At 36.5% G+C, this 23,589-nt stretch overlaps 5 protein-coding genes across 6 annotated transcripts; 2 read left to right on the top strand and 3 right to left on the bottom strand.

Moving 5' to 3' along the window:
* Positions 1 to 268: 268 nt before the first annotated feature.
* Positions 269 to 3,294, bottom strand: pigx (phosphatidylinositol glycan anchor biosynthesis, class X). 2 transcript variants are annotated; one of them, XM_030133118.1, is made up of 6 exons: positions 3,276 to 3,294; positions 2,038 to 2,110; positions 1,809 to 1,944; positions 1,509 to 1,722; positions 530 to 630; positions 269 to 443 (listed from the first exon to the last, which is right to left on the bottom strand). In XM_030133118.1, the coding sequence occupies exons 3-6, from the start codon at positions 1,932 to 1,934 to the stop codon at positions 291 to 293; spliced, it is 594 nt and encodes a 197-aa protein (XP_029988978.1). In that variant the 5' UTR covers positions 1,935 to 1,944; positions 2,038 to 2,110; positions 3,276 to 3,294; the 3' UTR covers positions 269 to 290. The 2 variants fall into 2 exon arrangements, with proteins under 2 accessions (XP_029988978.1, XP_029988976.1); XM_030133116.1 differs by lacking the exon at positions 3,276 to 3,294 and adding an exon at positions 2,468 to 2,616.
* On the top strand, positions 2,849 to 4,136 carry cep19 (centrosomal protein 19). Its single transcript, XM_030133121.1, has 2 exons — positions 2,849 to 3,165; positions 3,329 to 4,136. Exons 1-2 carry the CDS (start codon positions 3,036 to 3,038, stop codon positions 3,673 to 3,675), a joined length of 477 nt encoding a protein of 158 aa, XP_029988981.1. The 5' UTR covers positions 2,849 to 3,035; the 3' UTR covers positions 3,676 to 4,136.
* ing5a (inhibitor of growth family, member 5a) lies at positions 3,948 to 8,293 on the bottom strand. The gene is made up of 8 exons (XM_030133119.1): positions 7,942 to 8,293; positions 6,718 to 6,789; positions 6,146 to 6,312; positions 5,783 to 5,894; positions 5,598 to 5,697; positions 5,304 to 5,439; positions 5,131 to 5,192; positions 3,948 to 5,013 (listed from the first exon to the last, which is right to left on the bottom strand). The coding sequence occupies exons 1-8, from the start codon at positions 7,976 to 7,978 to the stop codon at positions 4,974 to 4,976; spliced, it is 726 nt and encodes a 241-aa protein (XP_029988979.1). The 5' UTR covers positions 7,979 to 8,293; the 3' UTR covers positions 3,948 to 4,973.
* Positions 8,294 to 8,698: 405 nt separating this feature from the next.
* Positions 8,699 to 13,016, top strand: plekhb2 (pleckstrin homology domain containing, family B (evectins) member 2). The gene is made up of 8 exons (XM_030133120.1): positions 8,699 to 8,846; positions 9,436 to 9,486; positions 9,741 to 9,893; positions 10,001 to 10,103; positions 10,277 to 10,316; positions 10,574 to 10,660; positions 11,088 to 11,202; positions 11,562 to 13,016. Exons 2-8 carry the CDS (start codon positions 9,450 to 9,452, stop codon positions 11,702 to 11,704), a joined length of 678 nt encoding a protein of 225 aa, XP_029988980.1. The 5' UTR covers positions 8,699 to 8,846; positions 9,436 to 9,449; the 3' UTR covers positions 11,705 to 13,016.
* LOC115418599 (vacuolar protein sorting-associated protein 4B-like) lies at positions 12,463 to 22,606 on the bottom strand. The gene is made up of 11 exons (XM_030133111.1): positions 22,420 to 22,606; positions 21,726 to 21,837; positions 20,722 to 20,866; positions 20,290 to 20,348; positions 18,472 to 18,591; positions 18,245 to 18,401; positions 17,990 to 18,138; positions 17,810 to 17,891; positions 17,176 to 17,395; positions 14,254 to 14,394; positions 12,463 to 14,121 (listed from the first exon to the last, which is right to left on the bottom strand). The coding sequence occupies exons 1-11, from the start codon at positions 22,438 to 22,440 to the stop codon at positions 14,020 to 14,022; spliced, it is 1,308 nt and encodes a 435-aa protein (XP_029988971.1). The 5' UTR covers positions 22,441 to 22,606; the 3' UTR covers positions 12,463 to 14,019.
* Positions 22,607 to 23,589: the final 983 nt, after the last annotated feature.

Raw genomic sequence — 23,589 nt, 5'->3', positions numbered from 1 at the left:
TAAGTATGATCTGTTGTGCTATGTAACGATGCACTGCAGTTTTATAGGACTGAAATTTAACAGACTGCAAATATAGCAATATCCAACAGATCTAAAATCTTATCAATACAAGATGGTGAAAAACATCAGAACATGACAAAACAAAGGTAGTTAACAAATGATGTCTTTGCAATTTATTATTTTAACTTTCAAACATGCATGTACCTGTAGTTGCAAATACCTAATTAACTAACAGAACTGTATGAATTCGAAAGCCATTTGCTGTTTATTGGAGCATGGCTTCCACTGATTCATGTATGGTGACCATTGGTGATTTGATGTTTCCATGCATATGTAGACAGAGCCACACAGCAGATCAGCGTGACAAGAAGAGTTCCACCACAGACAGGCATCGCAAAAGACTCGTCCCCAACAGGAAACTGTAAATTCACACGGCCATGTCCCTACATGAAACAAACAGATTTTTAATTAAAAAGCAAAAATGTAAAATGGGATATAAATTTTATTTGAAAGATTTAAAGAAAACCACCTTCTGATTCTGAATTTTAACCCAGGCACATGTGGTTGAGTTGTCAGCAGTGCAGGGGGCATCCACAACAGTATGAGGCTCTAACTTGTTGAGCTGAGTACCTTAGGAGCAAAAAAAAGGGTTTTAAAATGGAATAAATACATGATGTATCAACATCTACAATTTTAAAGGCTAAGCACACAAGGCATGTGTGAGTGAAGGCCATCAGGTTTATTTTATGTTTGTAAAAAAAATTACAACAAAGGGCCTTAAATACATAACTTTATGTCTGACAATGTGCTGCAAGTTATTAAACTGTAATACTCCCATATTTTTTATATTTTTGACATGCTTTATCATATTAATTTCACAAACTGAAGGATTTTGACTGAATGTTGTAGTGCTGTTTACTTTCTGATAACGAGTTTGAAACTCCAGAAGTACTAGAATTTTAAATATTCTTAAATAAGTGAATGAATGCATGTGCTGTCCAATTTTATACTATTAGCATATATAAAAAGAGTTGCAAGTTGATAATAATAATGAGTTAAATGTTTTGTACTACATTCATTATAATCTGCAATACAGTCAAGGATAAAATCATAACAAAAACAAATTTCCACAAAGATTATACTTGAACTTCACTGCCAGTGATATTGGCTTTTTGTAATAATATTACTGGCAATTGGCTTACGAGTCAAAAGTAACTTTTTAAAAAGTAAGTTGGAAATGTATTATGTAATTCATTTCTAATTAAGATAATCTTGATTAAAATGATCATTGGTTATGTTAACATTTTGTCTTCAGAGGATTAAGTCTGAACTCTGTCAGTCACAGCTCATATAAACAGTATGGTAATCACATTATGAAGGAGGAAAAATGTAGGTCTCTTAACATGAAGGTTTGTTATGATATGCATAAGTTTAAGTATGGTTAATTATTTTTGATAATATGGACAAATACAAGTACAGAACAGAAAACATGGTTGTGTTACACTTACATTTTTCATTACGAAGCAATAGCTGTGGAAGTTCTATACCGACAGATGTAAATCCTGTCCCACTAAAGGAAGGTTTCTGGTAGCGACCATGTATTGGAATAGAAATGTTTTGCCATACAGAAGTTGGTCCATCCATGATGGGATACAAGTAGGTGACAAATCCTGAAGATTTGTGAGCTGGTGCCTCAAGGTCAATGGTTGAATCTAGTAGTATCTTACAAAGGTAATTTAAAAAGATGTTAATGGACATAGTTTTATTAATATAGAGGTAACAACATATTTGTAAAAAATTATCTTTACCTGCCAATTATGTTGATCACTCAAAGATGCAAGTTGATATGGATCAATGTAGACACCTCTGGGCCAGTTATGAATCAACAAAACTTTGACATCTGTTAGCCCATCAGGCTGGAGCTGGACAGTCATTACCAGGTCCCTAAAAATGCATTAGAGATCACTTATTCTTCAGTCTTCACTTAGCCTTGAGGAATTGGTTATCCATCCATTCAAGAATAACCCGTGACTATACCTGTGAAAACCTTTTTTGATGATCTCCACTGACACAGATGTGGTGTCAAGCCACTTCAAAAATCCACAGTTATCTGCAAAAATATACGTTGTATTGGGTCAGGCTAGATAAAGCAGACATTTTAAGTATATGACTACATTCATTCATTTACTCCTTCGATCTTTTTCTCCTGAAGAGGTCATGGATAAAATTAGGAACATAAATCAAGGATGAAAACGTATGGACGAGAAAATAAGCATATAACTGTGTAGCTTTCTTTAACAGTGATAAAAGACTGCTCAAAAAGATATATGACTGAAAACCTTATCCCTTTCACTTAATTGTTAGGATGAAAATTGACGTTCAGAAAAACATTTTCAGGAAGTGCCCAAAGTTTTGTTCTATCTTAAAACAAATCAGTCTTATCCAGGTCTCACAACAACAAGCTTACCATTTTCCACTAAACAATGACATGTTGATAAATACACCAACACAGATAACACCATAAAATACATCAAATTAATAACGTTGAACTATAATAGTATTTCGTAGCCTATCAGTCTCTCTGCGCCGTTCATTCAACTGTTGACGGAAAAGATGTTGAAGGACCCTTTTGTAGTTTGAGGAATCCATAAATATGCCAGACTAGAAAGCGAAAACGGAAACTATTTGAGTGCTCTTACGTGAAAATCACTTAAAGGAAGGTACTTTGAGACAAAATAAGTATATATTTTATTGTCATAATTTATAGAAATTACAGTTTTATTTCAAAATATTGAGTAAATTTGCGCAGGATTTGACGAAGTCAGAAGGACCGACTCCGACGCCATGGTACCCAGGCAACGGTTAGACAGTCCTGAAGCAGCTAGCTTAGTTGCACTAAACCTGTTAATTTGGGCTGCTGTGTAGAATAAACACATGCCACATTACTTTCTGTTGTCGAAATGATTTGGTATTTAATGCTAAACTTTACAAAAATCAGTTTCAACTAAGTTTTCTGCAGGGAAAATTAACAAAAGATGAGTTTTGTGGCAAAGCGATGTGGGGTGCAGTTCAGTCCCCCCTCTATAGTACTGATTTATGAAAACAAGGAAACCAACAAGGTACGAAAAAGAATCATACCTGTGCGGAACTTTTCAAAATATTCGGGTAAGTCTAGATAACTTCCCACTTTACATATATACCACTACTACTTTTGCTTATTTCCATTCCCATAGCTAATTCTTCAGATAGGGCCACATACATTTGGTTCTACTTACTGTTTCAGTGTAAATGCTTTTCTGACTTTGAGCCTGTTCTCCTTAATCTGTAGACTATAGCATGGCAGCTGAAAGGCTGAAGAACCACCCTCGCCACAGGGACTACTTGGAGGGTGTGTCCCAGAGCCAGCTGGAGAGGCTTCATGTAATCCTACGGGATCACTTGCAGGGCTTTAGCTTGGACTACAGCCTCTCCTCATTCCGCCTGGACCCCGATGAGGACCTGAACAAACTGGACGATGAGGAACTGGCCCGAAAAAAGGGGCAAATGGATGAACTCTTTGAAAAGAACCGGAGGCACAAAGATGATCCTGACTTTGTTTATGACGTGGAAGTAGATTTCAATGTGGAGACTAGAGAAAAGTGCAGCTGGGATGAGGAGTCTGATGATGGATTTTAGAGCTCTGGATGTGTATTTCACAAACTGTCAAATATTCCTCTCTGAGATAACAATGAAAACACAGGGTGATCATTTTTAATTTCCATTTAAACATACCATCACAGAGCTTAAAAAAAGACTTTAATGACTTAGGTGAACAGGCCACACCAGTGTTTGTTTACAAACACCTTCTGCCCATCAAGGTGTCTGCACGTTAGTGGCTGTACTGTTTTTTCTAATATACTTTACATTTATTAGCTAGAACTGCAATGAAAGACTTGAGATGCAATGCATAGTGGAATAATGTATATTTATTTGTTAAAAAATACTGAATTTACAAAATACAAAGACTTTGGCTCTTTATTTGTGGCTTACACCTAAATGAGTGATATTCACAGTTGAATATGAAAGAAGATGCTAAAATCCTATTAAATAAAATTTGACTTTCACCAGTAAGTAATACAACAACAAATATATCTTTGGAAAAAAAACTGTCCACAAAATATTGTCTCATATTATACAAAATATATATATATATTCATATGGTTTGAAGTGACATACTATGGCAAAGTTTTAAATGAGACAAACTAGAATAAAACCAAGCCTGCAGTATCAAACCTCTTCAGGGGAAAATTTCTTTCAAAGTGCTTAAATACCTCATTCAGTTGACAAGAGACACTGACTGACTGACCATTAGTACCACAATACATTCAAAAAGGTCGCAGTTTAAAAAAATATCAGTAAAGACTGAATTTACATGATTTTGTTTGTTTGGTTTCAGCTAATCAAAAACATTTTACACCAGTATCAATTGCAGTCATGTATGCAGTGCTGATGTATTCCTTAAGGAGGTAGGTAAATGAAAATATGAAACAAAATTCCTCTTACTGTCTCTGTTCTGGTGAGGAATTAGATGTTTTCTAAAAATTGTAAATTCTCAGCAGGCTGTTCATTTCTTTAAAAGAAAAAAAAAATTATATATAAATTGACAATTCAAGTATCCTAAAGCCACAATCCAAGATTTCTGCACTATTATACACTTCATGACTTTGTAATAATTTGTGCTACTTAACTCTATTGTCAAGTCCAATTTACCCAGAGTAGACAAATACACAGGTGAACTATCAGATTAAGTCAATAAAAGGGGAATAATTGTGCCACAAGTGTACTCCGAATCTGGATTGGGACTTAAAACAAAGTTGTACGATCCATCATTTCTATAAAGAGTATTTGTAACTGAAATATATATATTTATATATGTTACACTATTAAGCTACACCAAAAATACATTATTAGTTAAGCATTTATGAATATAAATCTTATTTTTTCTTCCTGTCCTGGGTGCATCTTGGACAAAACCTGAGAAATTTGAGACATGAAAAGAAAAACATGTTAAGGTACTGAGGGGTTTCATGTTCCATTTATATTAGTAATGAAATGTCTTCAAAAACAACATCTGGAGAGTTGGACTCTTACCATTTTCCTTTGGGTTTTGTGGTGAGATCTACACAAGCAAAGTGAAACCACTCAATTGGACACTGAAAACAAGAACAGAAAACAATATGAGTATTTTGAATTTCTAACCTCAAATGAGTTCTTATTAAAAAAAAAAAGAACGAAAATTGAAGAAAAACACCATGAAAACATACATCAGGATTATCACATCCAATCATCTCTCCATAGGACACCTGATGGCACAGGCAATATGTAGGTTCATTCGGATCAACTGGCATGTCCAGAACATCTGATGGCTGCATAGGCAGGAGAGCGTCACTCAAGTCTGGGCTAAAACACAGCACAAAATACAATGAGCGTGGATGATGACGTTTATAATAATAATAAATGTGTTAAAGTGCACATTCTGAAGACATTATCTGTCTATCATTAACTTTCATGGAGTCAAGAAAGCTCTTTTCTTGACTAATCCACCAGTACCAAGTTACCTGTTTTTCTTTATCTTCTTTCGGGGAGAGTCTTCATCAGAACCTTTCCTTCCTCTTCCCCTAGACCCACGTTTCTCCCGGAGCCCCCTGGACTCTGCTTCTGCATTAAACATTCATGTTTATAAATACCCAGTCACTGGTCTTCATTGTTTTCTGCTGAAATGTTTTCAATTACTCCAACCTACTTTTCAGTGCTCTTCCATCGGTGCTTTCATAACCACTCACTTCCAGTTTCTCCTTCAATTCATTTTCAAATCTTGCAAGATCAGCATCCAGTCTGCGAATATGTTTGTCCACCTACAGAAAAGGATTTCATCGAGATAAGAGGCAGAATATGTATGGATTTCAATTGCTAACAGCATGAAAAACTATAAGAAAGAAATCAGTTAAAAAAAAATAAAAGAAAAAAAGTGTGACAGACTGCTTTTTATTACTGTCATATACAAGCAGAAGCTCACACTTGCATAAATCCTTACTGACAAGAAACCAGTTACTTGTCTTGGTTTTGATAAGTGACAAAATACTGAGAAGGATGTTTCTGGACTAACCATTTCGTAGGTCTGCATTGCAAGCTGAACTTTGTCATCACTGAACTCTTTGCATTTGCTGAAAGCACTTTGGATCTTCTGCAGATGCTCCACTCTCTGCTCTGAGGCCAGATTCTTCACATTCACAATGTACTCTTCCGCCAGTTTATCAATCTCTCCTTTCTTTTCTGCAGAAATTAAACATAACATACAGTTAGAAAGTAGTGGTCACATCTTTCAGCATTTTTAATATTAGCTTTATGTTGACAAACTCAAGAATGCTACTTTCATGCCCACACACCCTCTTGAGTTTTCTTCAATTACACATTTATTTGTTGGTTTAGTAACTATTTCCTTACAAAGGTATTTTAAAGAAATCATGTCAGAATACAATTCCAAAAAAACAATATGCCATGTTTAATAAATAAAAAGCTGCATGTGGAAGACCTCTCAGACCAGTGCAGACTCAAAATTAAGGCTTCTGCAGGGAGTTACTTTAGTCACAACAAAGGTATAATCAGGCAGAAACACCTGTGCAAGTAAAAAGGTGCAAATGGGATTAAAAGGTTTCTGATAAGAATGTAAATGATGACCTTCGGTCCTGTTGTCCAGGTCCCGCATCAAAGTGAAGTTCCTCTGTAGCTCACATGGTAGGTTTTCAATACCTAGTGAGAAGCAGAATTTATGAGACATTTGTTCAACAGATCTTTTGGTTTCCTGTTCAACTGTCAATGGATACAACCCTTCTCCCATCTCACACACATCTGCGAGGTGTCCCAGATGTTACAATCTGATTTGGCTATAGAAAAAAATATGTATATTTAAAAACTGCTCTTCTGTGACAACTTGCATCAGAGAAACATATATCTCTGAAACACTTGAGTGAGATGATCAGTCATATAGTGGTAAAAGGAATTACACAAGATCAAACAAACAGATGGACAGACAAATTCTGGCAAAATATGCAGAATAATTGCAAATGATGGTACAAGGACAGCAATTATGTGAGGTTAACATATACAGTATATACAAAATTATACTATAATTAAAGCTAGTGATCTTGCATTGGAATTCTTATTTTGCCCAAATGAGCAGAAATTATTGGATTATTACAGTCAGAAAGTGTAAGTGTTATGAGGTGTGAATTTTTCAAAAACTGTCAGGTATATATAAACTAAAAAACACACAAAAAAACTATTGTAGGATCTCATAGCCTGTATATGTGGTCCTCCCATTTAGAGTGTAAAAGTTTAGAGCTTACTTTCAGTGACGCACTACACCCCGCCCCGGCGCGTAAATGGTTACGGAAAACGCGGTTACCAACAGGTTGCAAATGCATGCATGCAGCCCGGTAAACTACAGTGAATACATATGTTAACTAAAACCAGCACAACTAAAAAGTTGTTAAACGCTGAACATGACAGTAACATAGTGATTCATTTATATAGCCACTGTTAACAGCTATTGACCTAATTGCTAACTTGACTGTCATCAGTCTGATAAGACCATAATACTTAGTCTAAGTTCTCGACAAACTCTGCCAATTGGTTGTAAATTTGGCATCTGTGAGCGACGTAACACCACACAAAGACAATTCTCATCAGTTTATTACACCGAAATCCATGTCGTGATGCTAAACAGTTAGCTACACAGCTAACCCCAGTGAACCACCAGCTAGCTCTAGTTGCTAACACACAATCCTGCCACCGCCAATTACTGTTAAAGTAAAAGTCTGCGACACGTCCAAACTAAACAAGAGATAGGCGTTAGATATTACAGATGTTAAAACTAGAACAGCTTGTCCAACATGTACTCACTGTCAAGGTAATGTTCCAAGTATATTGCCGTCGCCATTTCAGGTTTGCTATTTAGCTTCTGCGCTATTCTCGTTAGCTCTCCAGTCGTTGGTCGGAGAGAGGGCTTGTTTTGTAACCCGGCGTTGCCCGTCGGTCACTTGCTTGTTGATACTTGATGCTGAAGACAAAAGCTATTCCGGACGGGTGGGCGGTAGTGCAAACAGTTTCCTTCCAGCACACATGCACCCGAAAAGAATACAGGATATAACTTTTTGCTTGTCAGTCGCATGCGCACGGGGTACCTGCATCTGGAAGTGGTGCACTGTAGCCTGCTAATAAAATAAAACATGTCTGTAATCAGCAGGACGGACAAATGTCCAACTGACCATACTCACATGTGGAGTACCAGTGTTAATTAGAGGTTATGTTAATTACGTTTATTCACCAAATACTTCCCCATGTGTAAAGCGTAACAGTAAAGGTTACATGTAGAGCCACATGATTAATGGATGAACTACATGTACACGTTATAACATGTTAGACAAAGCAGCAGATCGACTGTTTTTTTTCTCATGACGAACTGAAAGTGTTTACAATTATGTGCAAAAAGAAGTAACACCCTCAAAGTAAATGACCCCCTGTTAATATTTGCTAGTACTTTCCATCATGATCAGCTGATGGGTGACGTCATTCAAAACAAACACCTCCCTCCCCCAAAGACACTCAAGATTCACGAAGATGCTCGGTGGGCGGGGCTAACGAGAACCGGTGACGAGAGGGCAGCGGTTGTCAACATCCTGTGTCCACTCAGCGCGTCGGTCACGGTTTTCACTCCGAGATAAGCATCATCTTTTACTTATACATCTCACTTCCGTGTTTGCTGCTCACGGAGACTTCGTACTTTCTTCAAATTCACGCATTATAAAGTAAGCGTATAAACTTACCGTTATGTTATTTTTTTAGGTCGGCAAGAGCTGTTTTTGTGACTTTACATAGCTGTTATGAACCTTGTAAGCTAATAGTTATGCTGGCTGTAAAGTGTGTTGCTATATAAACTGTGTTAGTAATGCTAGCTAAATTATGTTTGACATGAAAAAAATAACGTGCTTTTTTTTCAAGCGATATGATTTTGCTGGCAGTGCTTTTTATACTTCCATACTAACTCACCATTCCATATTTATAAAAATGAGAAATGAGGAGAAGCTATTCACAACAGGCCTGTCATCACTTGATGCTAATGTCAGCGTAAGGCTAATTAGCTGAACAACGGAGTGAATCAAAAACAAGATATCGGCCGGACGAATCATTCATAAAGTATTGTAGTGCCTTTTCATTTCAGACTTCACACCCAGAATGTGAACTATGTGTAAGCAAAGCTGTAGACCCCACTTGTTAGCGCCGTTAGTTTGATCTGTCAAAAGTCACGAGGTTGTTTGAGTGACGTGCTGCTCCCGGGCGTAACACCATGGTTTTCTCCATCAGTAACAGATGTTTGAATGTTTTTCGTTGTTTCAGGTGTCGCCATCAACATGGCTATGGTCAAGAGTGGCTGGCTCCATAGACAGAGTGAGTGCCCATGCCAAACTGTAAAAGTTTGATCAACATATAATGAGGCGGTGTGCGTGAATGGGTGAATGTGAGGCTTTGTAAAGCGCTTTGGGCACCATGAAGGTGTAGATGTGCAGTGCATTTACCATTTTACCATTTACCATATAATAAGCATTGTGTCATGTCTTGTTGTTTCACTGGGAAATATGGTATGAGATTCTCCAAACATTCAGATTGTGTTGCATAAATGTGACTGACATTTTTTCATGTAGGTACTATACTGCGTAGATGGAAGAGGAACTGGTTTGACTTGTGGGCTGACGGACGTCTTGTGTTTTATAATGACCAACAACGGCGTGACATGGAGGATGACATTCACATGAGGGTTGACTGTATCAATATACGCAGTTCTGCTGCATGCCAAGGTACACAGCATTTATTGTAAGATATATCATCAGCTCATTCTTTCATTTCTTACTGTATTTTTTGAGCTGTGTCACTTTTATGTTTCCCCTGCTTCTTGACTTCTCAGACCTGAACCCACCAGAGGGGAAGATGCGTGATGCCTTGCTCCAGATAGTGTGCAGAGATGGACGGGTCATCAGCCTGTGTGCAGACAGTGCAGATGATGCTTTGTAAGAAGGCATATTTCTTGCAGATTTTATCAGTGGGATTTAATTATTTTAGCCTATGTGTTTGTCTGTTTTGATGAGGCTTAGTGAGTTTGTTTAAAATATTCTGTTTGTGCAGATACATTCAAAAAACGCAGAATTTTTTACTAAATGATAGATTGCACCTTTCATTGCAGGGCATGGACCATGGCACTTCAGGATGCCAGAATTAATACGGTAAGATCCTGCAACATAATAAATTATTGTTTTTACACCAAAATAATAAATAGAAGTTATCAAAAAATCTGAAGATCTATCCTCATGTGTTGTATTAATTCAGTTTTGGTTGTGAAATAAGTTTTATGTTTTGTTTTCTTTATAACCCCTCAATACAGTTAAAGGAATAGAAGGCCTTAATGGCTTGTAACCTAGTTTTATTGGTGTTGACTTTCACTCAAGGTGAAGTTACCTTTTGTGTTGCTTTACATTTTTAGATTGTTGCTACTCCTCAGATTGGCTTTGCACAGGAAGCGATGGCATCTGCTCCTCCCCCATATTCAGAATATGCTCCCTCTCCTCAGGTAGATAAAATATATGCAAACTGCTTGAACTCACTGCTTTTAACTACTGCTGACAATGTGTTTTTCGTACAATAGGAGTTGTGTTTCTTATAATCTGGAACAACAATCATTAATCATATTGAGACTAAATTCAGTTTTTAGCAAGTGTTGAGTTTGGTAGTACTATGTACAATATAATCCTGTTATATTTTTCACAGTATGCTGAATAAATTTACTGTTGCTGAATTAGTTTCACGTTTTTCTCTGAAGAGAAGATACGAACCAAACATTGCAAGAAAAAGTACAAACTTAGTTGGACACTACTGCCATCTACTGGCATAATAATAAAAATGGTTAAAAGCAAATTCTGTCACATTAATTACTTAAATGGTTGTTTTGTCAAACTTTATTTTAGTTTTATAATATAGTCTGTCTTTCTTTTAATCAGGTTTATTCCCCTGGCCCATATGGAGATTATGCTGCTCCTCCACCACATGCTACACAGATTGTTTACTCTGCTGATGGGCAGCCCTATGCCGTTGCTTATCCTTATCAATACCAAGGTAAAAGATTGAAAAGAAAAAGCAAATCTTTTCATGTTATGTTAAAAAATAGGTCATCTGTAGTTGTCATTCATTACTTTTTTCTCTGGGAAGAGTGCCTCAATCATATTTAAGGCTGTACTAACTGAATAAATGTGATACATTATTGTTTATCCCATGTAATTACCCTTTATATTTTCAGGTTTATACACTTTTTCCTTCCTAGTGTAATTTAAACTCAGAAGCAGTGCGAGCTATGTTGATATGCTTATTGTCATAATCTTTATGAAAATAAATCAACACATTTATTTTGAGTAGTTGTAAATTTTATAGTCTTTGTGTGTTTTTTAGTCATTATTCTTGTTTTTTTTATATTCCAGGTGGGTACCTTGCTCCTGCTCCTGGCGTGAACCATGTTGTTATTCGGGAGCACCAGCGTGACAACGGAACAGATGTGGCTTTGGGCATGCTCACTGGAGCAGCGACTGGCTTGGCACTTGGGTCTCTGTTCTCTGTCTTTTAGTGTCTTTACAGGAACAGTGACTTGATTAACATACATGTAGTAGCACAGTATTCCCCATGTTGCAGCACTTGGCTTCTTCTCTGTGCCGTCACATGAGATAATGTGTAAAACGTTTGTCTTGGGCTACTGTTAACCAATGAAGCATGATTGTGATGGACAGGTGAATTACTTCCTGTTTGTCCTAAACACTCCTAGCACTTTCTTGTACTCCCCATGTGGCAATTTCCAGCAATGTTTGCTTCATATGGATGTTCTTCTTAACCACAAAATAATACATATATTTACTTGTAATATTTAAATGACAAAGTAGAAGCAAATCCATTTATATTCTCTTCAGGTCGCTGAAGTTTATTTCACGGAGCACATGTGTCCTTAATGTCTGCTCAGTTACCTTAAGAATTTGTTTGTTTTTTCAGGTTTATTTTCATCTGTGTACTGTACTTTTTGTTATTTTACTCTATTTTACGTGTGTGTGTTTTGGTTTTGAATCAGCAGTGTTTCCGCCGAGTCTCAGGTTGTTTGTGGTGTGGTCAGTCTGGAATGGGAGCGCACACATAAAGCAATAATGAAGCATTTCATTCATTGTAGCATTTCAAGGTACAGGTTTGGCTAAATCTGGTTTTGATTTTGTGCACAGGTGTCAGCACCATGAATACATGTATGCACCGCGAAACACTGGGAATTATATAATGTGCATTGAAGTGACAAGGGATATGACTCCTTAACTTATTACGTGGATACATAATTTAAAATCTTTATTTTATCATTGGCAGCTCCTGAATTCTTATTTAACTGAAGTGTTTTTAAATTGATATTGATATTTTGGATTTCATTACAGTAGGTGCAGTGCAATATGCACACATGCACATCATATATCTCAGTATCTTAAAATTTAGTTAAATAAAAAGTAGTTTTTCCATAATTTCAAATGACTTAAATATGTTCATGTTTTTTCATTGGTCATATGAATTATGACAGCAATTAATTACTTTAAAATACTTATTTCTGCTCAGTAGAAAAAAATTCCAGGCTACTTTTCAGACATACTGCATATCTCTACTGATGACGCAAACTGAAGAAATGTACAAGACTCCCTAATGATTTGCATTTTTGCCAATTTTCAGTTTGTGCAAGCATTAACAGTGATGTCAATTTTCTATAGCATAAAGTAAGTGACCTGTTTTAGATTTCTTTATCAAATGTACCAAATGTACTACTGTATTAAATTATGGTTTATTCTGCATAAGAAGTAAAACTATCTAATCATTAACTAAGATGTATTTTAACAATTAAAATATTATTCAATAATAACATAACAATGACTTCTGTTTGTTTTTGTTATTTAATTCAACCCAGAGACCTTGGTTTACAGAAAATGTCACGTTGGATCAAACAAAAGTGCAAATGACCATCTTGAGACAATTTGCTCAGGTAACTAAAAGGTAAACAAGTCCAAAAAGGATAAATATTTTAGGACATTATCAGTCTGAAAAGTTAAAGGTGAGCTTTTAAAATGTACATCCTCATTTACTCTATCTGAGATAGAGGATGTGATTTGGAAAAATTAAAATGAGGACAGTTTGGCTTTGGCTTCTCACAAACTAAGTGAATAAAACAATGGAAACACAACAGACTCATGTTAAAACTGTTACTGACCAGTTGTATGTGGAAAAACACATTCTTTCAAAACATTTAGAACAAAGGGAGAAGTTCCACTATCATCCCATCCAGGCTGTTTCTCTATTTCTATATTTATTTACATGTTTAGCGACGTGAGCATACACTTACAGAATGAAGTAAGACTAATAAAAATCTTAGAGTGAAATAGAAACATTAATATTTCCGTAACAATACAAAAAGAGGTAATGAGTGTTTGAAAGAATTTCTGAAAATGCAAAAAAAAGGGCTTTTACACCTTAAAGCCTTCACCATCTATTATATTTACTTAAATGACTGTGATTTCTTTTAATAGATTATTATCATGTTAGTTAAGAATATGTGACCAAAGAGTGATAAATGTTTGAACCCTTGCAAAATTATCTAGAGATGTAAACATGAGCCTTAGGGGATGAATTCATAGTTATGACATAGTTGTTTAAATAACCTCCTAATAAATTGCCATGTGAAAACAGCAAATATTTACTGGTATTTAAAGTTATACCTTAATATTAGTATTATTTCACATTTTTAAGTTTGACAAATTTGGGCTTCAGTAACACCTTACAAGTTTTTTCTGTTCTATTTGCCGCAAAAGATAACTCCACAGCCTATTTGACAACGAAAATAATTAGTACTGGCAGTAGTAGTGGTAGTTTTTAGCCTTCTTGACCAAAATCCTCTGTAAACTTCTTGAGTTTGTCCAGGTCCTGCTCATTCACTGTAGGCTTTGTGTTGGACAGTGACCTCAGCATGTCATCCTGCTCAGAGACGAGACAGAATAAAATCCATGATCAGTGAATACATCAGTAACATTTATCAACACATATTAGTGCAAGGATTTTCCTTCCTGATGATCATTTATAGTCTGAACTCAGATGCTCCTTTCTCACCATGGACACAACTGGCTCTAGAAGTTTGTCTCCAGGAACATCCACCCATGTCATCTCTATGGCGTTGGGATCACCGGGTGAGCATGGTGTCAGGAGGTCTTCAACCATGACATTGGCGTTGTTCCACGGTGATCCTCGAACCTTAATCGGTGTGAATGGATGGGGTGAAGTTAGGGCTCAAAGACATGTTAAAAGAAGGCAGTAGACTATTTGTATGGCAGAGTCATGGAGCTGCACAGGCTTTGCAACAAACAGAAACAACTTCTGTATCAGAGGATGGATAGGTCTTTACTCCGTTTCTTCAGATCTGTGTGTGTGGTTAATGTTATAAGAATATTATTTATAATGTGCATAGCGCGCATCGCTCATTTACTGTCAGGAAAATAGTGTTGCTTTGCAGAAACTAAGGTTGGCATTTTATTACTAGTCGTGTAAATTAACTATTATAATAAAGTTAGTGAATTTCCGTTTGGGGATAAATAAAGTGTATCTGTAACGTATATTTCTATATACAAGAATGCTTGCCAAATGGAACATTCCTGTCCAGGAGGGATTGGGTTGCACTGAGTAGGGCAAGAGTACTCTGTTCAACCTAAGAAAGATCAGGCCATACCTAACCGAACAGGCCACCCAGCTCCTGGTGCAGACTATGGTTATCTCCCGTCTTGACTACTGCAATGCTCTTCTAACGGGCCTCCCAGCTTGTGTTGTCAAACCACTACAGATGGTCCAGAATGCAGCAGCACGTCTGGTCTTCAATCAGCCTAAAAGGGCACATGTCACCCCCTTACTCATTGAGTTACACTGGCTACCCATAGCTGCCCGCATCAAATTCAAATCTTTAATCCTAGCCTACAAAATTCTCCGTGGGTCTGCTCCTGTCTACTTAGGTGCACTAATAAAAGCTTATGTCGCCCCACGACCACTCCGCTCGTCTGGGGAACGTAGTCTGGTGGTCCCCAGACCTTGTACAAGACAATCCAGGCTCTTTTCATGGGTCGTTCCACGTTGGTGGAACGCTCTACCAAGTGCTACAAGAACAGAGTCATCCCTGCCTATCTTCAAGAAGCTCCTGAAGACCCAGCTCTTCCGAGAGCACCTCCTGTCCTAGCACTTTCAAACATTCCATTTTAAATATTCTAATAAGGTTTTTCCCAGGACAACCACAGATTCTTTCACGATTATCTCTGGACCTGCTGCGGTGGTCCGGCCTCTTCCCTGCCCTCATCATCACCACTCACTCATCCTCAACCGCCTCCATGTGTCTCCCCCTACTCCCCCCTTCTCCCCCTCTCCCCCAGTCCCTATCTCTATCGCTCTCTCTTTTTCCCCTTCTCTACTCTCTCTCTTTAACCCCAACTGGTCAAGGCAGACGGCCATCCTCCAGGAGTCTGGGTCTGCTCGAGGTTTCTGCCTGTTAAAGGGAAGTTTTTCCTCGCCACTGTCACCAGTCACAAGTGTTTGCTCCAGGAGGATTCTGTTGGGTTTCTGTAGAATTGACTTAGAGTCTGGTTTTGACCAACTCTATATATAAAATGTCAAGAGATAACTTTTTGTGATCTGGCGCTATATAAATAAAATTTGATTGATTGAGTGATTTAATTGGTTTTCCCCTGTAAGTCGCTTTGGAAAAAAGCGTCTGCCAAATGCGTAAACATAAACATAAGAGTAAAGGTTAGCCGAACTAATGACAACTGCCACAAGTGGGGATTGACCACCAGCGCTGAATGCCCCTGTGGTAGAGCGGTCCAATCAATGGAACACATCTTGCATTGGTGCCCGTTGGGCCCTCATTGCTCTGACCAAGACCTTCGGGAAGCAAATAGCACTGGCCAGGAATGGATTTGGAATTGGCGTGATAAGATATGATGATTTCTATATGAGTGCATAATTCCATACAGATATAAGGTAAAAGAAAAAATGGTTGTTATAAAGATATAACATCACAAATTTATTGTTATAGGACACTCATACATTACCACAAAATTTTGATGTTATAATGATGTACTCTGAAAACTTATTTTAACCCATAAGGAGCATGTGTGACTTCTGTAGCAGTTCCCAAATGAATTTTTCTCTCTATTTAACCTTTCCTGAGTGATTTATCACCATTTATTTTAATATTATCCTCTGAATTTCGCATTTTTTCCCGGTGAAAGTCATGTATTTTCCTATGTTTAATTCACTGATCATGTAAATGTTCATAAAGCTCGGAGTAAAGTCAAAGGTTATTGTATCAAAACAGAAAAAACTGAAGAAAAAGTGACTTTTTCAGTAAAATTTATCATTAACTAAACATAAACCCAGTGTCTCCATCCACTGTCATTGATAAAACTCCGTGGGTTTTACTGGTGAATCAATGTTGTGGAACATGATGGTGTTTCCACGTTCACGATGGAGCCTCTGAACATCCAAATGGGTCATATCTGATGACCATGAAAAGATGACAAACTGCTTTTTACACCAATTATTTACATGTATTGATAGGATTAGTGGATCAACAGTTTAGAGTAGATGCTTTTGGTCGACAGTAGATGTCTGGGTCTTCATGGGTTAAATTAACACAAATTATTAAAATATTTAACATTCTGTCAGAACATTAAGATATCACATTATAATATGAAATGTTTGACATTATAAGATAAATAACATACTTTCTAATCAAGAAAAGTTTCTTGTTATAACACAATAAGTTTGAATATCATTAGAACATGAAAATATCTTATGACACTCAAGTTTTCCCATTGTAATATAATAACAATCCGTTTTTCCTCTTCTGGTCTGGCACCAAAATGCTTCCATACTTCTGTGATTCGTGAACTATTACTATGCTCTATTTCGTGTCTCAGCGATGGGATTCTGGATTCATGCTGCTTTTCTCAGGAAACAGAAATGAGCTTTTTCTGTAAGTTATTATCTTACCTTTTTGAAGTGAGTGGCTGACTGAACTTTCCTGACAGGCTGCATGAGCGCATCCCTGACGATAATACTGATGTCTGCCCCAGAGTAGCCCTCTGTCATCTTGCCCAGTTTGTTGAAGTTCTCATCCGTCAGCTGATTGGGGGTGGAGCCCAGATGGAGTTTGAACATGAAGGAGCGGGCGTGTTCCTCCGGCAGAGGGATGTAGATACGCTTCTCAAACCTAAACAGCACACACTAAACTTTTATTTTATGTAACACTGTAAAAATCAATGGTAAGCATCAGTGTTCAGAACAAAAGTGGGGAAAAAATAGTTGACAGGCCAACAAAGTTATTTCTTTAAAGATTAATTTTAAGACCAAAAACTGGTAAGAAAAGGCTGATATCACACATTTGGATCTGATAATCAGACTTGATTGATTATAACGAGCCTCCCTAATCCGAATGACAAATGGCATGGAATAATGAATGACCACTAGGGTTAGGGTTAGGGGTTAGGATTAGGTCATTCGTTATTCCATGCTATTTGTCATTCGGATTGAGGCCCGATTATAACTTCATAAAAGAACCAAAAACCATGAGCCTATTTTAGCTGTAAATCTGAAAGGATTGCTGTTGTATTATTACTAAACAAACCTCCTCCTGATAGCTGAGTCCAGTGTCCATGGTATATTTGTGGCTCCCAGTACCAGGATCCCTTCATTACTACTTCCGACACCTGAGAGGAGAATCATGTTCTTTGATTTATTAACATATTACTTCTCTCACCATGGTCAAAACCACTATTAACATCACTGATCAGCTCTCTTTTCTTACCCTGCATCTGCACAAGAAACTCTGTCTTGATTCTGCGAGCTGATTCGCTCTCGTTCTCGCTCCTAGACCCACAGAGGGAGTCGATCTCATCAATAAAAATGATAGATGGCTTGTGTTCTCGTGCTAAAGAGAACAGGTTCTTCACCAACCTGGACAGAGACGGAGATAAAGAAAGAACACACATACATACGTATCACTCACTCAGTCACAGTTTTATCCTGTGTTTTATCCTGATGTGAAGAATCTGGGCCTCACTTTTCACTTTCTCCCAGCCACTTGGACACAAGGTCAGAGGACGAGATGGAAAAGAAGGTGGAGTTGTTGGCTTCTGTAGCTACTGCTTTGGCCAGGTAGGACTTCCCTGTTCCTGGAGGACCAAACAGTAGGATCCCCCGCCAGGGAATTCGCTTTCCTACATAAATAGACATATTATGAGATACTAATCACATCTGCACAGTGTTTTCAGGAAGCTCTGGTTTTACCTGTGAACAGGTGAGGGAACTTGATTGGCAAAATGACAGCTTCTTTTAAGGCTTCTTTGGCTCCTTCAAGTCCAGCAACATCATCCCATTTAATGTTTGGCTTCTCCATGACAATGGCACCTGGGAAAGAGAGATGAACTTTGTAAACATTTTATATAGGTCGAAACATTCATTCCAAAGTTTCTACAGGTTTCTAAAAGTTAAATTTAAGACTTTTTAAAATTACAAAGAACAGAATTTAATGTCCATTTCACAGCCTATTTCATAGCTATACTGGTAAAAAACTGTGACTTCTAGAATTTAGGAAAATGTATTCATTTACTCCAATACCTTTATTGCTGTTAGTGATAATTAGCAATAATTGGTTCCTAATTTTAATATAAATGGTCGAGTTGGAACTGAATAGACTAAGGTTACTTTCTTGCAGCTTGGGCACATTTACACACAATACAGCCAACAAGTTTATGGCAACATAACTTAAGACCTACCATATCAAATTGAATACCTTTTAAAGACTTTTTTAAGGTATCAAATGCAGATATGGAAATTCAAGACTTTTTAAGACCCCGCAGGAACCCTGTCATTCATTCATCTTCTGAACTGCTTTGTCCTCAAGAGGGCTGTGGGGGTGCTAGAGCCTATCCTTGCTACCTATGGGTAGAGACGGAGTACACTTTCTGGATGTGTCACAGTTTATCACAGGACTGACATATAGAGACAAACAACCAATCACTCTCACATTCACACCTATGGGCCATTTAGACAAACTAATCAACCTATCAGTGCATATAGTGTAATAGTGAAACATAAATATTGAAATGTCATTCTTTTAGCAAAACTTCTTAAAATAGTACTGGTGTTTGCATTGATACATGCCCATGGTAATACGTCATAATAAGGGTGCAAATCATATGCTAAAGTAAGACTTAACTAGTGCATGACTCATAACAATTTAATGCATGATGTATCATAGATTTCTGTTGCACGCGATGCTCAAGTCATGTGGATTAATGCCATTACTTAACGCTACTTGATCATCAATTAAGCAATGTTCATTCACAGTCATTTAATTGATATGTCATATTTTATATTTAAAAGGTATGGCATCTATAGGTTGTTTAACTGTTGATGCTTTACATTAGTTTGAAGTCTTAAGGCTTTAAAAAAACTGAGACATACATCAATAACATCAATAACATCCATTAACTGAATTCATAAAAGCCAACGTGAGGTGACCTTGATAAGCCACATGAATTCATGACACATCCAGTATTAAATTCATGCATTAGTGACTCATATATGTGTTAAAACAGCATCGTTTTAATACTTTTTTAGTGTCACTGGGCATTACTTACATAATTCCCTTTCAACATATCATAATTCAAGTGGTCTGAGGACATGAGACTTCTGCATCTACCTCTTGTCTGTGTTTTCAATCTGTATAAAATCAACCTTTCAGACATTTCCAGACAAGTACTGGAGATTAAACATGTGATTGACAGTTGCAATTACCAAACACTGATTAGATCCTGTCAAATGCAACCTGAATGTGGTTCTACGGCTCTAAACTGTGTCTCGATATGGAAATTTGGAACAATGAATGGACGTTTCCAGAACAATTTGAAATGGTGTGAGGTCATCCATACTTAGATTCAGTTGTTTGATTTGGACTGTAAGGAAAGAGCTGCACAATGAAGGTGTCTATGTTCAAATTCTGGTGACTTCTCACTGATTTCAGCTCCTGCAGCTTTGAGTACATGATTTGCACCGTTATTAAAAAGTGTTCCCATACCTGCTACGTGTGACACTATCATTTACCTGAGAGTTGGTCTTTGAACTTCTTCTTCTCAGAATTGTCTTCATCATCACTTTCACCCCTGATGTAGAATTAAGACATCACACATTATTAAAAATTTCATTAAGCACGCAACTTGACAATTTTTTAATGCACTTAGTTTGACTTAATTTAGTAGAAGTTAAATCTTGCTTTGCTGCCAGTTCATCTCACCTTAGATACTGTCCAGGAAATACAGTTACTAACCCAATCACTACGATTTTACTTTTTAACACTTATTTTTTCCAAGAACACAAACTTATAAACAGCTGCTATTAAACTAAGCACAACTACCTAAAAATAAACAAGTCTCAGAACCTTGTCTTTAGACTAACTATAATAACAACAAAATGACATAGCCTTTTTAATTGTCACGGTTAAGCTTGAAGTCTTGTCTTCTTCTTGATCAGTCTCACCCTTTGCTGTCAGACTCTTTCACAGGCTTCGCTGGTGGATTCGTATCTTTCTTCTTCAGGTACTCCTTCAGCTGCTCAGCTCTGTCCAGATAGTCCGCACACTTGTTCCTGATACTGTCCTTTGCTCGATCACTCGGGGTCTCATCTGCAGAGAGCACACAGAAAGAAACATGAACATACCACCATGTGGAAGAGGGGCCATAATATAAAGAATAAAGAACAAAACTTCAGAAATGCAATAAAAATCCAACAGTACGTGTTATTAAGGAAACCACAGTTTTCAGCACGTATGTTAGTGTATATATGTATATAATACCTTTTTCTCTTTTTCACTTTTGAAGGCAAACACTTCTGTTTTTCTATATTCCTATTATTATTTTTGACATCTGCTTCTTTTAACTGTTTGCACCAACAGAACCAAGACATATTTCCTGTAATGTAAAAATTACTTGGCAATAAATGTGATTCTGATTCTGATTAAAAAAAGATTTAGGAGGCAACTGCTACTGGCATATGCTCAAATATGAACTAATGCTGTAATCCTTTTCTTTGCCTCTATGTATCTTTGTTTTATGACTGTTGGTGACTAGACCATTTGGATCTTGTTAGGAGTAGGGCTTAGATTAGTTTTAGGTTAGGGGAATTATCATTATTATCACCTTTATTCATGTATGTGAGTGTGTGTGAGAGACTGTGGATAAATGTGCTAATCATGTAAACTTGTATTATGTGAGAGTGGGTGCTTGAAAAGGGTTTGTATTTTTGGGTTTGTCTTACTGTAAAATGTGTTGCATTATTGTTACATGTGTTATTTATTCTTTGTGCCTGGACCCCTCTCAAAAAGCTCCTCAGCTTCTCAGGATGTCCCATTTCACATAATGTAAATGCAAAATGTAATGTTTTTATACTTGGTTCTTTTAATAGATAAGTGAATAAATAAATGAAATGAAATTAAATTAAATTAAAATCCAATGTCAGTGGGAGTCACAAGTCAAGTTCCTCACACTTCACAACATGAAGGAAGTACTGCACCGCCGCCTGATAGCATCGGAGCGCCTCTTCATAGTTTTTTGCTTTGTCCTCCGTTGCAGCTTTGGAGGCCAGATCTATGGCTTTCTGGAAGACAGACAACACAACAGATACACTTTAAGTACATATTAGAGGATTAATACTAAACACAGTTATGGTTAATAGTTTTCTAATACTTTGAGTAGTTGAGAAAATGTGAGGAATCCCTTGAGCAGGTTTTAATCCTAATTCTTCAGATGTAATCATACTCATATAGAGGTGGTAAATAAAAGATGAACTAGGGTGGATTGCATTAATGTGGGACATTTTTTGTATTTCAGACTTCTATAGTATATTACAATGTTAAGCCAACATGGTACAATAAATAATGTAAAGCTTAAGTTTCCCACATTAGGACAATTCACTTTATATCTACGAATATGTCACAAAATGTAGCTAAAATCTGATCTATACATTATTTCAGTTTGAAATCACACAAATACAAAGTGAACTTAGTTGAACTTTAAGATCAATCTATCAAATATAACACGCGTTTTTATCTATTTCACTCTTTGACACCGCCATTTACTGAAAATGAAGACATATGAGTTAGTCTGGTTCTTTATCCATTCGTTCGTTTGTTGACATGGTGTTATGTAACTGAGTAGATCCCACAGGTTTGGTACTCACCTGTAAGTTGCCACCAGACATTGCGCTTTACTGTCGTTAAAACACTCAGTCGCTTTAAACCAAACGGTGAACCCAGAAACTGTCCTTTTTCCTACTTTCAGCGTTACTTGTTTTCCATTTTAGCTCAACTTCAATCCTGAAAGACGTCGTTCTTCCGCATCAACAAAAACTTGTCCGTCGCTTCCGCGGTGGTCACGTGACGCAGCTGTCACCTTTTGACAGGTGATGAGGATCTGCAGTCAGGTAGACAGTGCACTGAACATCTACCAGAGGGTTTGGATTCTTATGTCTATATTAAAAAAAAACAAAAAAAAAAAAAAAAAACACAAATAAATAAAAAGCAGTGACTTTTTGTACTCGTGATTCTTATTTTTATATGGCTTGGTATTTATACACTGTTGGACATAAAATTACGGAAGTAAATCTGTCTCATCAGATTTTGAATTATAAAAAACACTGAATTTGTAGCACGGATTTTTTTTTTTTATTTGCGCTGAAATCAAGTATCTGAATTTTTTTTTGCACCGAAATTAAGTATCTGAACTTTTTTTTTTTTTTTTTTTTTGCACTGAAATTAAGTATCTAAATTTGTTTTTGCACTGAAATTAAGTATCTGAAATTTTTTTTGCACTGAAATTAAATATCTGAATTTGTTTTTGCCCCAAAATAAAGTATCTAAATTTGTTTTTGCACTGAAATTAAGTATCTGAAATTTTTTTGCACTAAAATTAAATATCTGATTTTTTTTTTTATTTTTATTTGCACTGAAATTAAGTATCTGAATTTTTTTTGCACTAAAATTAAATATCTGAATTTGTGTTGCACTGAAATTAAGTATATGAATTTGTTTTTGCTCTGAAATTAAGTATCTGAATTTTTTTTGCTTTGAAATCAAGTATCTGAATTTTTTTAGCACTAAAATTAAGTATCTGAACTTTTTTTTTTGCACTGAAATTAAGTATCTAAATTTGTTTTTGCACTGAAATTAAGTATCTGAAATTTTTTTTTGCACTGAAATTAAATATCTGAATTTATTTTGCACTGAAATTAAGTATTTGAATTTGTTTTTGCACTGAAATTAAGTATCTGATTTTTTTTTTTTCTTTTTTTTTTTTTTTTGCACTGAAATTAAATACCTGAATTTGTTTTTACACTGGAATTAAGTATCTG

Source organism: Sphaeramia orbicularis, chromosome 4 (genome assembly GCF_902148855.1).
Source record: "Sphaeramia orbicularis chromosome 4, fSphaOr1.1, whole genome shotgun sequence".
In the NCBI taxonomy this organism is placed as follows: Eukaryota; Metazoa; Chordata; class Actinopteri; order Kurtiformes; family Apogonidae; genus Sphaeramia; species Sphaeramia orbicularis.
Note: the sequence above shows the minus strand (reverse complement) of the source record. Positions and strands in the feature narration are given on the sequence as shown.

Excerpts from the sequence above, each read along its gene's own strand:
- pigx (XM_030133116.1), bottom strand. The coding sequence starts at position 2,531 with ATGTATTTTATGGTGTTATCTGTGTTGGTGTATTTATCAACATGTCAT. Across the intron at positions 2,111-2,467 it reads TCATTGTTTAGTGGAAAATG|ATAACTGTGGATTTTTGAAG; the intron begins GTAAGCTTGTTG and ends ATATTTTTGCAG. Across the intron at positions 444-529 it reads TTAAAATTCAGAATCAGAAG|GGACATGGCCGTGTGAATTT; the intron begins GTGGTTTTCTTT and ends TGTTTCATGTAG.
- cep19 (XM_030133121.1), top strand. The coding sequence starts at position 3,036 with ATGAGTTTTGTGGCAAAGCGATGTGGGGTGCAGTTCAGTCCCCCCTCT. Across the intron at positions 3,166-3,328 it reads GAACTTTTCAAAATATTCGG|ACTATAGCATGGCAGCTGAA; the intron begins GTAAGTCTAGAT and ends CTTAATCTGTAG.
- ing5a (XM_030133119.1), bottom strand. The coding sequence starts at position 7,978 with ATGGCGACGGCAATATACTTGGAACATTACCTTGACA. Across the intron at positions 6,790-7,941 it reads CTTGGAACATTACCTTGACA|GTATTGAAAACCTACCATGT; the intron begins GTGAGTACATGT and ends GCTTCTCACTAG. Across the intron at positions 5,440-5,597 it reads AAGAAGATAAAGAAAAACAG|CCCAGACTTGAGTGACGCTC; the intron begins GTAACTTGGTAC and ends GCTGTGTTTTAG.
- LOC115418599 (XM_030133111.1), bottom strand. The coding sequence starts at position 22,440 with ATGTCTGGTGGCAACTTACAG. Across the intron at positions 21,838-22,419 it reads TGTCTGGTGGCAACTTACAG|AAAGCCATAGATCTGGCCTC; the intron begins GTGAGTACCAAA and ends TCTGTCTTCCAG. Across the intron at positions 17,396-17,809 it reads GACTCAGCTATCAGGAGGAG|GTTTGAGAAGCGTATCTACA; the intron begins GTTTGTTTAGTA and ends TGTGCTGTTTAG.
- plekhb2 (XM_030133120.1), top strand. The coding sequence starts at position 9,450 with ATGGCTATGGTCAAGAGTGGCTGGCTCCATAGACAGA. Across the intron at positions 10,317-10,573 it reads AGGATGCCAGAATTAATACG|ATTGTTGCTACTCCTCAGAT; the intron begins GTAAGATCCTGC and ends TTACATTTTTAG. Across the intron at positions 10,661-11,087 it reads AATATGCTCCCTCTCCTCAG|GTTTATTCCCCTGGCCCATA; the intron begins GTAGATAAAATA and ends TCTTTTAATCAG.